This window comes from Rhinopithecus bieti, unplaced genomic scaffold, assembly GCF_001698545.2.
Source record: "Rhinopithecus bieti isolate Rb0 unplaced genomic scaffold, ASM169854v2 scaffold_38787, whole genome shotgun sequence".
In the NCBI taxonomy this organism is placed as follows: Eukaryota; Metazoa; Chordata; class Mammalia; order Primates; family Cercopithecidae; genus Rhinopithecus; species Rhinopithecus bieti.
In genome coordinates, this window is record NW_016815881.1 from 14,584 (window position 1) to 28,692 (window position 14,109).

At 38.8% G+C, this 14,109-nt stretch overlaps 1 protein-coding gene across 1 annotated transcript in view; it reads left to right on the forward strand.

The window, feature by feature from the left end:
• TBC1D8B (TBC1 domain family member 8B) overlaps positions 1 to 14,109 on the forward strand; it is a 33,724-nt gene that overhangs the window by 8,935 nt on the left and 10,680 nt on the right. The window contains exons 4-7 of the mRNA XM_017854104.1: positions 428 to 452; positions 598 to 883; positions 2,115 to 2,244; positions 3,025 to 3,123. Of these exons, the coding sequence (XP_017709593.1) occupies positions 428 to 452; positions 598 to 883; positions 2,115 to 2,244; positions 3,025 to 3,123 (540 nt within the window). The remainder of the gene's footprint in view (positions 1 to 427; positions 453 to 597; positions 884 to 2,114; positions 2,245 to 3,024; positions 3,124 to 14,109) is intronic.

Genomic DNA, 14,109 nt, shown 5'->3' on the forward strand with positions numbered 1-14,109 from the left:
TTTTGTATTTTTAGTAGAGACGGGGTTTCACTGTGTTAGCCAGGATGGTCTCAATCTCCTGACCTCGTGATCTGCCCGCCTCAGCCTCCCAAAGTGCTGGGATTACAGATGTGAGCCACCACGCCCGGCCAATATTTTCTTTAGTCATCAAATATTTACAGATCTGTGACCCCTCACCTTAAAACTTATGGATGGTCTCTTCTTTGTACCATAATAGGCTTTCAGGATTGTGGTTAGGTCATTGATTGTACTGTCTTTCATTATAGTTATTTGTGTATTTATCTTGAGTTGTGCTAGCTATTAAACTCCCTGAACATGAGACTATTTCATTAATTGGTATAGCTCTTATAATACCTAGTACAGGTCTCTGCATATAATAAAGACTCAATAAATAACTCTTCAAGTGATTTGAATTGTGTTTCTGAAGTACATGACACTACTAGCAGTTAGATGTATAAAATACAGAAAAGGTTCTGAAAGAGTTCATAATTTAAGGAAGAAAAATGAGATACATCAGCATGCCTAATAGAAGTGGGGAGGTATGGAAACAAGTCCTTTTGAAAATGTTTATTTTAAACTTCTTTTGATACTCTCTAGGTGCCTTGGTGGATCAGGCAGTCTTTGAAGAACTTATCAGGGATCACCTTCCTCAGCTGACAGAACACATGACTGATATGACATTCTTTTCCTCAGTTTCTCTCTCTTGGTTTCTCACACTTTTTATTAGTGTGCTACCTATTGAAAGTGCAGTGAATGTGGTGGACTGTTTCTTCTATGATGGAATAAAGGCCATTTTGCAACTGGGATTGGCAATACTTGACTATAATTTAGACAAACTGCTGACTTGTAAAGATGATGCTGAAGCTGTGACAGCTTTGAACAGGTATTGTAAGAACCATAACATTTAAATCTGAAGGAAATTTGAGAGATGATGTTGTTCAGTCCCCATGTTTTACAGAGGAAACTGAGCCCTAGAAATTTCAATTTGCCTGACATTACAAAACCACCTGAATGAAACAGCTATGCCTAAAGTCCAGTCCTCTATCTCCAGAAAAAATACAGCAAGAATAAATCACTTTGAAGTGAACCACTAAATTATGTACACATTTACACTAATATTGTTGATTCAGTATGCTAGGACTTTCATATTCCCAGTTTGAGCTATAAAGTGTCTATGTAGAAGTAGTTCGAGCAGGAAAAGGGTAGTTGGTAATGTTAAATATCCAGTGGTTGGGAAGTTATTCTGGTTTCTATGTGGTTGCAGGTGGGTTGAACTTTATTTTCCTAGTGACTTTTGTATGGATGCTATTTTGTATTGGAGCACATGTGTTGTATGTGTGTGTATGTGTGTATGCACACATTTGTCTATGCTAAATGAATAAATATTTGAATGGGCAACTATCGTAATGCCACATGAAATCCCATTATATACAGAATAAAATACAAACATCTTACTCTGGCATTCAGAACTCTGTGGTAAGGGCTCAGTTTACCTTTCTTCACTTATTTCCCCCTATACGCTTCTACATACCCTATATTTCACTCTACTGGGCTATGTGGTATTTGCCAATTACTCTCTGAGTCTGTTTGCTTCCTTCAAAACCCCAAATGATTCCTTCACTATCCCATTTCCCTCACCCATGCCCTCCTAATGCTCAACCATCTTCAAACTCCACTTCTTGACCGGGCGCGGTGGCTCACGCCTGTAATCCCAGCACTTCGGGAGGCGGAGGCAGGCAGATCACCTGAGGTCAACAGTTCAAGACCAGCTTGGCCAACATGGCAAAACCCCGTCTCGACTAAAAATACAAAAATTAGCCAGGCATGTTGGTGGGTACCTGTAATCCCAGCTACTTGGGAGGCCGAGGCAGGAGAATCATTTGAAATCAGGAGGCGGAGGTTGCAGTGAGCCAAGATTGCACCATTGCATTCCAGCCTGGGTGACAGAGCAAGACTCCATCTCAAACACAAAAAACAAGTTCCACTTCTTCATAAGACCTTCTCTTGTCCTTTCAGTTGAAAGTAACCTCTATCTAGGGAGAAATTAGGTGTCTTTTCTCTGCTTTAATAATGGTAGTTCCACTAATTCTTGTATTACTATCACTTTTCAATAGGTTCTTTGACAATGTCACTAATAAGGATAGTCCATTGCCTTCAAATGTTCAGCAGGGTTCAAATGTGAGTGATGAAAAAAGCAGTCATACTAGAGTGGATATTACAGATTTGATTAGAGAATCAAATGAGGTAAGTTTTTTCATGCCATAAATATATTGCCTAGCATATTTAAAATGATTGAACTATGGTATATCTCTAGTGGTATATTAAGTGTAAGATAATAATGCAAGTAGACATACAACTTAAAATCCAACTTAACTTTTAAAATGAGTTTTGTGAACTGTTCCTAGGTTGTGTAACCTCCTCTGCCTCAATTTGTTTTTCATTAAATGAAATTAAATTCACTTGCTTTCACAAATAATGACTACTTTAAACATCTATCTCTGTATTAAAAGGTGAATTATTCTCATTATTATTATTCACTTCTTAGAGATTACAAATTTTACCCATATTTTTGTACTTAGTCTATGTACATAGTAGATGGAATTCTCTCCAGTGAATATATTTAAAAACTGAACGTGGGAGGTGAAAATTTGCAAAATCATTGAACAAGTCAGGAAATTACNGAAATTAAATTCACTTGCTTTCACAAATAATGACTACTTTAAACATCTATCTCTGTATTAAAAGGTGAATTATTCTCATTATTATTATTCACTTCTTAGAGATTACAAATTTTACCCATATTTTGTACTTAGTCTATGTACATAGTAGATGGAATTCTCTCCAGTGAATATATTTAAAACTGAACGTGGGAGGTGAAAATTTGCAAAATCATTGAACAAGTCAGGAAATTACCTAGAAATAGAATCAAGGCCTCCAAGAATTAAGTCTGATAAAACTGAATTGTAAAAGAAGAAGTGGATATTTATTATGAATGAATATCTACTGAAATCATATCTCTTGCAGAAATATGGTAGTATTCGCTATGAAGATATACACAGTATGCGCTGTCGAAATAGGTTGTATGTGATACAGACCCTAGAGGAAACAACAAAACAGAATGTGGTAAGTATGCAACCAATGGGGAAAAACCAGTTGGAGTAATTTTTTTCTTTAACTTTCTTTAGAAATTATCATTCTGGGCAAATAAAAAGGACTAAACTTTTGAGCTAGATCCTTGCCAAGGTTTAGCCTATGGTAAATTATTTTTTAGAGAAAATAAATTATTTTCTTCAGGTTGACTTATGTTGCCTTCTCCAACATATTTTGTACTATTTGACCTTCAAGACCACTGAGACAGGGTCTCGCTCTATTGCCCAGGCTGGAATGCAGCGGCATGATCATGGCTCACTGTAGCCTCTACCTCCTAAGCTCAAAAACTCCTTCTTCCTCGGCCTACTGAGGAGCTGGGACTGCATGCACACACCACCATGCCTGGCTGATTTTTTAAATTTTGTTGTAGAGATAGGGTCTCAGTATGTTTCCCAGGCTGTCTCAAACCTATAGGCTCAAGAGATCCTCCTTGGCTAGGCCTCCCAAAGTGTTGGGATTACAGGCGTGAGCTACCACACCTAGCCTGCAGCTCAGTGTTGAATGCTATCATGTTGGCATTTAAGCATAACATATTTGTGATGTGCTGCATCAGTAAGAACAGCTGATCTACACAGTAGTCAGTGCTCCAATGAATATTATTATCCTTGGATACCTAAAGTAAATACTATGTTTTAAATACTTGTCTTTTTAATATTTGGATGACTCCATAAGCAGCTGTTAATATTGGTTGCCTTTGGTGAATTGGATTAATAGATTGCTGGTCAGAAGGAGGAGAGTTTTACTTTGCTGTTTATATTCTTCTGTACTGTTTGAGCTTTTATCATGGCCATGTGTTGTTTTTGTAAACCTACTTGCTTAAAGGCCAAGGTCCTCAGAGATACAAATCTGGGAAGATTAACATTTCTGAAGATTCCAGGTTTAGATTTCAGTTGAATAATTCAGTGAGGTTACTGTGACATGGTTAGCATAGGGCCCCTTGTTTTAGTTTTTATATGTTAGCATTTTTTTTTAATTTACTGAAGTAATACATGCTCACTGTAAATAATTTAAGCATTACATCAATGTAAAAAGTAGATTCTCCGCCCCAGAAGTAAACATCTTAAAACAATTTCGCATATATCCTTTCAGATCTTTTCTCTAGGTGTCTGCACACATACATGTGTGTTGGAAGGATATAGTTTTTGAAATGAGATCATACCAGTCACTTTGCTCTGCAACTTTTTTCATTCCGAAATAGATCATGGTTATTGAATATCAGTAAATATAGATCTACCTCACTCTTCCTAATGCATTGAATAGTGTACCATAAAATGGATATGCTATAATTTACTCATTGTTGATGTACATTTAATATGTCTCCTTTTTTTGCTTTTACAAATAATACTGTATGTAAACATTCTTGTATATATATTCTTTGCAAGATAGATATCTGGAAGTGGAAGCTGGGTAAAAGGGTATGCCCATTTAAAATTTGACAGGTCCCTGCCAAATTATGCTTCAAAAGATTTTGCCAAATTGTAATCCCACCAGCAGCCTGTAAGAATGTCCCTTTCCCCACATTCTCACTAGTTGAATTTGTTGGCCAGGCATGGTGGCACACACTCGTAGTCCCAGCTGCTCAGGAAGCTGAGATGGTAGGATCACCTTGAGCCTGGGAGTTCCAGGCTACATTGAGCTATAATCATGCCACTGCACTCCAGCCTAGGCAACAGAGCCAGACCTTGTCTCTAAAGCAAACAAAACAAAATCTTTAATTTGTGCCAATGTGATAGATCAAATATCACTTTTCATTTAAGGTTTCAATTCACTGATCACATATGTTTATTAGCCTTTTTAATTTAGTCTCTTAATGGCCTATTCATAGCCTCTGCCTATTTTTCTATGAGATTGTCTTAAGTATTGATTTGTAGGAGCTCTTTTGACTATTAGTAGTACTAGTTCTTTGTCAGCTATATTTGTGGCCTAATATTTCCTCCTAGTCTTATTATTTCTTTCATTATCTTTATAATGTCTTTCAGATTATACAAGTTACAAATTTTCATGAAGTCTTTCTCTTTTTTATTACATGGTATCTGGGTTTCATATCAAACTTAGCAAGCTTTCTCTGTTTAAAATTATATACATTATAAAATATTTTTTCATATTGGCTTATAGTACTGGTATTGCTTTTTTAACATTTAGAACTTTAATACACCTAGAGTATATTTTGTTTATTATGTAATATTATGTTTTCCAACTGAAATCACTCATTTTGTAAAACCAAGTATTAAATAGTTTATTTAACTCACAGTACTCTACTTTTTTCATATGCTAAATTCTTACATACATACATGGGCTTTATTTCTGGACTTTCTTTTTTTGTTAGTACAACAGTACCACACTGTTTCAATTACTGTAGTTTGTCTATTTTGAAATCTGTTAAGGCTTTTATTCATTGTAACAATCTGTCTTTTTAAATGTTCTTTAGTAAGCATTTTTAGTTTTCATCATGTAGGTCTTACACATTTCTTATTGGGTTTATTCTACCCCTATGTATTTTATGGTTTTGCTGCTAATATGAATGAGATCATTTTTCCTTTCCATTGCCTAATTGTTTATTGGCTGTGTGTGTAAAAGTTATTGAGTTGGGTATGTTGCTTTTCTAAGTGGTCGCATTATTGACTCTCATTAATTGTACTATTTTTTTTAGTTGAACTCGAATTTTCTGAATAGACAAGCATGTCATTTCCAGTCTTAGAATTTTGACCCTTCCTAACATTTATACCTCTTTTCTTTTTTCTGTGTTATTGCATTAGGTAGGATCTTCAGAGAATTATTGAATAATAGCAGTAGAAGCAGGTTTCCTTGTTTTTTGGTTTTGTTTTGCTTTTGGTTTTGGTTTTGGTTTTGTTTTGTTTTGTTTTGTTTTTTTGTTTTGTTTTTTTTTTTTTTTTTTTTGAGAATGAGTCTCACTCTGTCACCCAGGCTGGAGTACAGTGGCACAATCTCGGCTCACTGCAACCTCCACCTCCTAGATTCAAGCAATTCTGCCTCAGCCTCCCTGGTAGCTGGGATTACAGGTGCCTGCCACCATGCCCAGCTAATTTTTGTATTTTTAGTAGAGATGGGATTTCACCATGTTGACTAGGCTGGTCTCAAACTCCTGACCTCAGGTGATCCACTCACCTCGGCCTCCCCAAGTGCTGGGTTTGCAGGCATGAGCCACCACACCCAGCTGCACGTTTTTTATATAGGTAAATTATGTGTCACAGGATTTCATGTACAGACTATCTCATCACACAGGTAATAAGAATGGTACTCAATAGGTAGTTTTATGGTCTTCACCCTTCTCCTACCCTCCATACTCATGTAGGCCCCTGTGTCTATTGTTCCCCTCTTTGTGTCCATGTGTACTCAATGTTTAGCTCCCACTTATAAGTGAGAACATGCAGTATTTGGTTTTCTTTTCCTCTGTTAGTTCACTTAGTATAACGATCTACAGCTCCATCCATGTTGCTCCAGAGAATATAATATTATTCTTCTTTATGGCTGCATAATATTCCATGGTATATATTGACAACATTTTCTTTATCCAGTCTACTGTTGATGGGCATCTAAGTTGATTCCATGTCTTTGCTATTGCGAATAATGCTGTGACATACATACACATGCATGTGTCTTTATGGTAGCATAATTTATATTCCTTTAGGTATATGACCAGTAATGGGATTTCTGAGTTGAATGGTAGTTCTCTGTTATTTGTGATATCTTCAAACTGCTTTCCACAGTGGCTGACTTAATTTACATTTCCACCAGCAGTGTATAAGCATTCCCTTTACTCCACAACCTCACTAGCACCTTGTTATTTTTTGATTTTTTAATGATCACCATTCTGATTGTGTGAGATGGTATCTCATTGTGATTTTGATTTGCATTTCTCTAATGATTAGTGATGTTGAGCATTTTTTCATATGCTTGTTGGCTGCATGTTGGTCTTCTTTTGAAAAGTGTCTGTTCATGACCTTTGCCCACTTTTTTGTGGAGTTGTTTGATTTTTGGTTTTATTTATTTATTTATTTTGACAGAGTCTTGTTCTGTCTCCCAGGCTGGAGTGCAGTGGCACGATCTTGGCTCACTGCAAGCTCCACCTCCCGGGTTTACGCCATTCTCCTGCCTCAGCCTCCCAAGCAGCCGGGACTACAGGCATGTGCCACCACACCCGGCTGATTTTTTGTATTTTTAGTAGAGACAGGGTTTCACTGTGTTAGCCAGGATGGTCTCAATCTCCTGACCTCGTGATCCACCCGCCTCGGCCTCCCAAAGTGCTGGGATTACAGGTGTAAGCCACCACACCCAGCCTGGTTTTTAATTTTTTAAGTTCCTATGGATTCTGGATATTAGACCTTTGTCAGATGCATAGTTTGCAAATATTTTCTCCCATTCTGTAGGCTGTCTGTTTACTCTGTTGCTAGTTTCTTTTGCTGTGCAGAAGCTCTTTAGTTTAATTAGTCCCATTTGTCAAATTTTATTTTTGTTGCAATTGCTTTTGGCATCTTTGTTGTGAAATCTTTGCCACCGCCTATGTCTAGAATGGTACTCCCTAGGTTTTCCTCAAGGCTTTTTATAGTTGTACATTTTACATTTGAGTCTTTAATCCATCTTGAAAGGTAAGGATCTAGTTTCAATCTTCTACATATGGTTAGCCAGTTATCCCAGCACCATTTATTGAATAGGGTGTCCTTTCCCTATTGCTTGTTATTGTTGACCTTATTAAAGATCAGATGGTTGTAGGTGTGCAGCTTTATTTCTGGGCACTTCATTCTGTTCCATTAGACTATGTGTGTTTTTGTACCTGTACCATGCTGTTTTGGTTACTGTAGCCTTGTAGTATAGTTTGAAGGTGAATAACGTGATGCCTCTAGCTTTGTTCATTTTGCTTAGTATTGCTTTGGCTGTTTGGGCTCCTTTCTGGTTCCATATGAATTTTCTGTAATCGTTTTCTAATTCTGTGAAGAATGTCATTGGTAGTTTGATAGGAATAGCACGGAATCTGTAAATTGATTTGGTTGGTATGGCCTTTTTAACAATATTGATTCTTCCTATCCATGAGCATGGAATGTTTTTCATTAGCTTGTGTCACCTCTGATTTCTTTGAGCAATGTTTTGTAATTCCCATTGTAGAGACCTTTCATCTCCATGGTTATTGTATTCCTAGGTATTTTATTCTTTTTTTGGCTATTGTGAGTAAGACTGAGTTCTTGATTTGGCTCTCAGCTTGGACATTGTTGGTACATAGAAATGCTACTGATTTTTGTATATTGATTTTTGTATTCTGAAACTTTGCCAAAGTTGTTTACTAAATCTAGGAGCTTTTGGGCTGAGACTATGGGGTTTTCTACATATAGAATCATATCATCTGCAAATAGAAATAGTTTGACTTCCTCTCTTCCTATTTGGATGCCTTTTATTTCTTTCTCTTGTTCTGGCTAGGACTGGCCACTATGTTGAACCAGAGTGGTGAGAGTGGGCATCCTTGTCTTCTGGTTCTCAAGGGGAATGCTTCCAGCTTTTACCCATTCAGTATGATTTTGGTTGTGGATTTGTCATAAATGGCTCTTATTATTTTGAGATACAGTTCTTCAATGCCTAGTTTGTTGAGGCTTTTTAACATGAAGGGATGTTGAATCTTATTGAAAGCTTTTTCTGCATCTATTGAGATGATTGTGTGGTTCTTAGTTCTGTTTTTGTGATGAATCACATTAATTGATTTGTGTATGTTGAACCAACCTTGTATCCCAGGGATAAAGCATACCTGACCATGGTGGGTTAGCATTTTGATGTGCTGCTAGATTTGGTTTGCTAGTAGTTTGTTGAGGATTTTTGCATCTGTTCTCCTCAAGGATATTGACCTGAAGTTTTCTCTTTTTTTGTTGTGTCTCTGCCAGTTATTGGTAGCAGAATATACTGGCCTAATAGAATGAGTTAAGGAGGAGTCATTTCTCCTCAATTTTTTGGAATAGTTTCAGTAGGAATGGTACCAGCTCTTCTTTATATGTCTGGTAGAATTTGGCTGTGAATCCATCTGGTCCTGGGCTTTTTATGATTGGTGTTTTTTGTTTTTTGTTTTCTGATTCAATTTTAGAACTTGTTTTTGGTCTGTTCAGGGTTTCAATTTCTTCCTGGTCCAATCTTGGCAGGTTGTGTGTTTCCAGGAATTTATCATTTCTTCTAGGTTTTCTAGTTTGTGTGCATAGAGGTGTTCATAGTAGTCTCTGAGGGTATTTTTTGTATTTCTGTGGGGTCGGTGGTAATGTCTCTTTGTCATTTCTGATTGTGTCTATTTGTATCATCTCTTGTTTCTTTATTAGTTTAGCTAGTGTTCTATCAGTCTTACTTATTCTTTTAAATAGCCAAGTCATGAATTCATTGATCTTTTATATGGCTTTTCATGTCTTGATTTCATTCAGATCAGCTCTGATTTTGGTAATTTCTTGTCTTCTGCTAGCTTTGGGGTTGGTTTATTCTTGTTTTCCTAGTTCCTCTAGGTGTGATGTTAGGTTGTTAATTTGAGATCTTTCTAACTTTTTGATGTGAGCATTTATGCTATAAACTTCCTTCTTAACACTGCTTTAACTGTGTACCAGAGATTCTGATATGTTTTATCCTTATTCTCGTTAGTTTTAAATAATTTCTTGATTTCTTCCTTAGTTTCATTGCTTATCCAAAAGTCATTCAGGAGCAGATTGTTTAATTTTTATGTGATTATATGGTTTTGAGCAATCTTCTTAGTATTTATTTTCATTTTTATTATGCTATGGTCCAAGAGTATAGTTGTTATGATTTTGGGTTTTTTGAATTTGCTGAGGATTGTTTTATGTCTGATTGTGTGGTTAATTTTAGAGTATGTGCCATGTGCAGATGAGAAGAATATATTCTGTTGTTTTGGGGGGAAAAGCTATGTAGATGTCTGTTAAGTCCATTTGGTCAAGTGTTGAGTTCAGGTCCCAAATATCTTTTTTCGTTTTCTGCCTTGATGATATGTCTAATACTGTCAGTGGGGTGTTGAAGTCCCCCACTATTATTGTGTAGTTATCTAAGTCTCTTTATAGGCCTCTAAGAACTTGTTTCATGAATCTGAGTGCTGCTGTGTTGACTGCATATATATTTAAGATAGTTGTCTTCTTGTTGACTTGAACCCTTTACCATTATATCATTCCTTTTTTTGTTTTGGGGTGTTGTTGTTGTTGGCCTAAAGTCTGTTTTGTCTGAAATCATAATAGCAACCCCTGCTTTTTTCTGTTTTCCATTTGCTTGGTAGATTCTTCCTCATCCTTTTACTTTGAGGCTTTGGATGTCATTGCATGTGAGATGGGTCTCTTGAAGACATCATATAGTAGCATCTCACTATCTTATCCAACTTGCCACTCTGTGCCTTTTAATTAGGGCAGTCTGGTTACATTCTGGTCAGTCTGTTTACATTCAAGGTTAATATTAATATATGTAGATTTGATCCTGTCATCATGTTGTTAGCTGATTATTATGCAAAATTGATTGATTGTGTAGTTGCTTTATTGTGTCAATAGTCTATATACTTAAGTGTGTTTTTGTAGTGGCTGATAATTGTCTTTCCTTTCCATATTTAGCACTCCTTTTAAGATCTCTTGTAAGGCAGATCTAATGAACATGAATTCCCTTTGCATTTGCTTGTCTGAGAAGGATCTTATTTCTCCTTTGCTTATGAAGCTTAGTTTGGCTGAATACGAAATTCTTGGCTGGAGTTTCTTTTCTTTAAGAATGTTGAATATAGGCTCTCAATCTTTTTTGCCTTGTAGCATTTCTGCTGAATAGTACACTGTTAGGCTAATGGGATTTCCTTTTTAGGTGACCTGCTCCTTACCTCTAGCTGCCTTTAATATTTTTTCTTTCATTTTGACCTTGGAGAATCTGATGACTGTGTGGCTTGGGGATGGTCATCTTATATAATATCTTGCAGGGGTTCTCTGCATTTCCAGAATTTAATGTTGGCCTGTCTAGCAAAGTTGGGGAAATGTTCATTTATTTTTGTCTAAGCTAATTCAGAGAACCAGTCTTCAAGTTCTGAGATTCTTTCCTCAGCTTGGTCTATTCTGTTGTTAATGCTTGTGATAGTATTATGAAATTCTTATAGTAAGTTTTTCAGCTCTATCAGATCAGCTTGATTCTTTCTTAAAATGGTCATTTCATCTTTCACCTCCTGTATCATTTTATTGTATTCCTTTGATTCCTTGGATTGGGTTTCAACATTCTCCTGAATCTCGATGATCTTCATTTCTATGTATATTCTGAATTATATGTCTGTCATTTCAGCCATTTCAACCTGGCTCAGAACCACTGCTGGGGAACTAGTGCAGTTGTTTGGAGGTAAGGTGACATTCTGGTTTTTTGAGTTGCCAGAGTTCTTGTGCTGGTTCTTTCTCATCTGCGTGAGCTGATATTCCTTTAATCTCTGAAGTTGTTTTCCTTTGGATAGGTCTTTTTTGTTTTTTTGGTTTTTTTTTTTTTTTTTTTTTTTTGCTTTTATCTTCTTTGATGCCCTTGGGGGTTTGATTGTGGTATAAGGTGGGTTCAGTTGACTGGCTTTGATTTTGAAGACTTCAGATGGCCAAAGCTCACCTGAGCTTCCCTGAGATGAGTGCACTACCTCTGTGGGGTTGGTACCAGACCCCCAGCTTTGTTCTCTGGGCCCTCGGGGCTAGGAACCTGCTCTGCCAGAGAGGCCGAGGTGTTCCCAGTCCATTGGCTTCAACACTGCAGTGGAGGTGCTAGCCAAAACAATAGGGGTGGTGGCAGTGGAATCCATGCTTGCTCATGCATGCCAGCATCCGTAGCAGGGTGGCAGCGTACACATGCATTGGCTCAGGCTGGGTGCCGGTAGAAGCCTTTACCTTAGTTTTCACAGGTGGTGTATACTGGCAGAGTATTTTAGTGTTGTGTTTTGGGCTGCAATCCAGTAGGTGGCACTTAAGAGTGTTAGCCAGCAGATGGCTTCTTGCTCTGCTGCATGGCTCCGGGATAGTGGTCTGTGACTGGGGGCAGTGAGATGGCCCATTCACCTAGTCTACCCCTGGGCCTTGGAGGAACCCCCTCCAATTACTGGCTTCATGCCCACATTTCTTTTGTTGGGTGCTCCGGTTCACAGGGCTCCCTTAGGTAGGAGCCACAGTTGGCAAACAGGTCTTATCCTTACTGAGTTGGCCCTGTGGAGGGAGGCACACACCACCTCTCTATCAACCTGCGAACCTGGGTGTCTCATCTCTGAGTGATGCTTGGGCACCACCTAAACCAGAAAGTCCCGCCCAGCTAGGAGCTGCGGGGGTGAGTAGTGTCACCTCATCTGCTGTCCAAGTGCATCCCGAGGGTACCCGGGGTTGCAACTGCCAGCAGAGTTTAGGCAGAAGCTGGACCACTGGGCTGGAAGCTCTAACAGGCATTGCCCACCTGGCTACCAGTGGTGGAGCTTGGTGGGGTCACCTGCCCTGCCTTTTGGGTGTTTCCAGGGACAACAGGATGTTGTAGCCACTGGCTGAGTTCAGGCAGAAGCGGGACATCTGGGTTGGAAGCTCTAGCAGGTGTTGCCCGCCTGGCTACCAGTGGCAGGAGTGGGTGGGGTCGTCCGCCCTGCCGTGTAGGTGTTTCATGGGACAACAGGAGGCTGTAGCCTCTGGCTGATTTCAGGCAGAAGCGGGAGTGCTGGGTTGGAAGCTGGCACCAAGCCTTGTCTGGTGAGGAGGGTGGACCAATCTTACTGCTCCCAGGCACCATGACTGTGGCCTCTATTGGGTCTGTGGCGCTAGTGTTGGTCTGTTCCGGGATCCGAGGCTTGTAGAGGTCCCCTTGGACTTAAGATTTGCCTCCACAAACCGTCTGGGTGGCTCTCTGCCTCAGTTTAGAGGTGAGGTGGGAGGATGAGAGTCGTGAGTAGGGGGTTAGGGCAGGGGGATTCTCCCATTCCCAGCCTTACACAGATCCCCATGGAGAGTGTGAATTACCCTTTCCTGTATTGGGGAGCTTCTCCTGACTCAACATTGATGCCAGATAGGCTACTGCCCAGCTTCACTCCTCTATGCTCTCTGTGTACTCTTGCTGCTTTGATGGTTCCCAGTGTGGTTTCTTAGATGGTTGGCTTTTAGGGTCAGTGTTCACTAAACCCTTTGTTTCCCCTCCATAAGAGAGCAGCACCCATGATCTGCTTCTAGTTTGCCATATTGGCCCATCCCATGCTGGGCACCTTTTTTTTATTTTTTATTTTTTTAGACAGGTTTTTAGACAGTCTCACTCTGTCGCCCAGGCTGGAGTATAGTGGCATGATCTTGGCTCACTGCAACCTCTGCCTCCCAGGTTCAAGTGATTCTTGTACCTCAGCCTCCCAAATAGCTGGGATTATAGGCGTACGCCACCACACCTGGCTAATTTTTGTATTTTTAGTAGAGACAGGGTTTCACCATGTTGGCCAGGCTGGTCTTGAACTCCTGGCCTCAAGTTATCTGCCTGCCTCGGCCTCCCAAGTGCTGGGATTACAGGCGTGAGCCACCATGCCCCTGCTGGGCACTTTAAATGACCTCTGTATCCATGCTTAAATTATCCACTTCTCAATGATGGTCATTTGTGATTTCTTTCATCTCACTTGCCAGAAATTTGTCTATCTTATTGATTTTTTCAATAAACCAACTCTTAATTTTATATACTGAGTCTACTGGGTTTTTTAAAAATTTTCCCTATTTCCTCAATTCTAGCTTTTTTCTTTACCTTTGCTTTCAAATTTCTTAGATACCATAATGATTGTACCATTATTGTATCACTTGTTGAGTTGTATCACTTGTTGAGTCCCTGGGCTCATTCGGCAAATAGAGACTCACTAGCTTTATGGACATTCAGATTGTTGGATGAAAACTCTGATTGCCTTATAAACTTCAAAGAATTCTCCTCTGCAATTGGTAAGATGATTTTTTTAAGCAAAAAAAAAAAAAAAAAGAAAGTGCT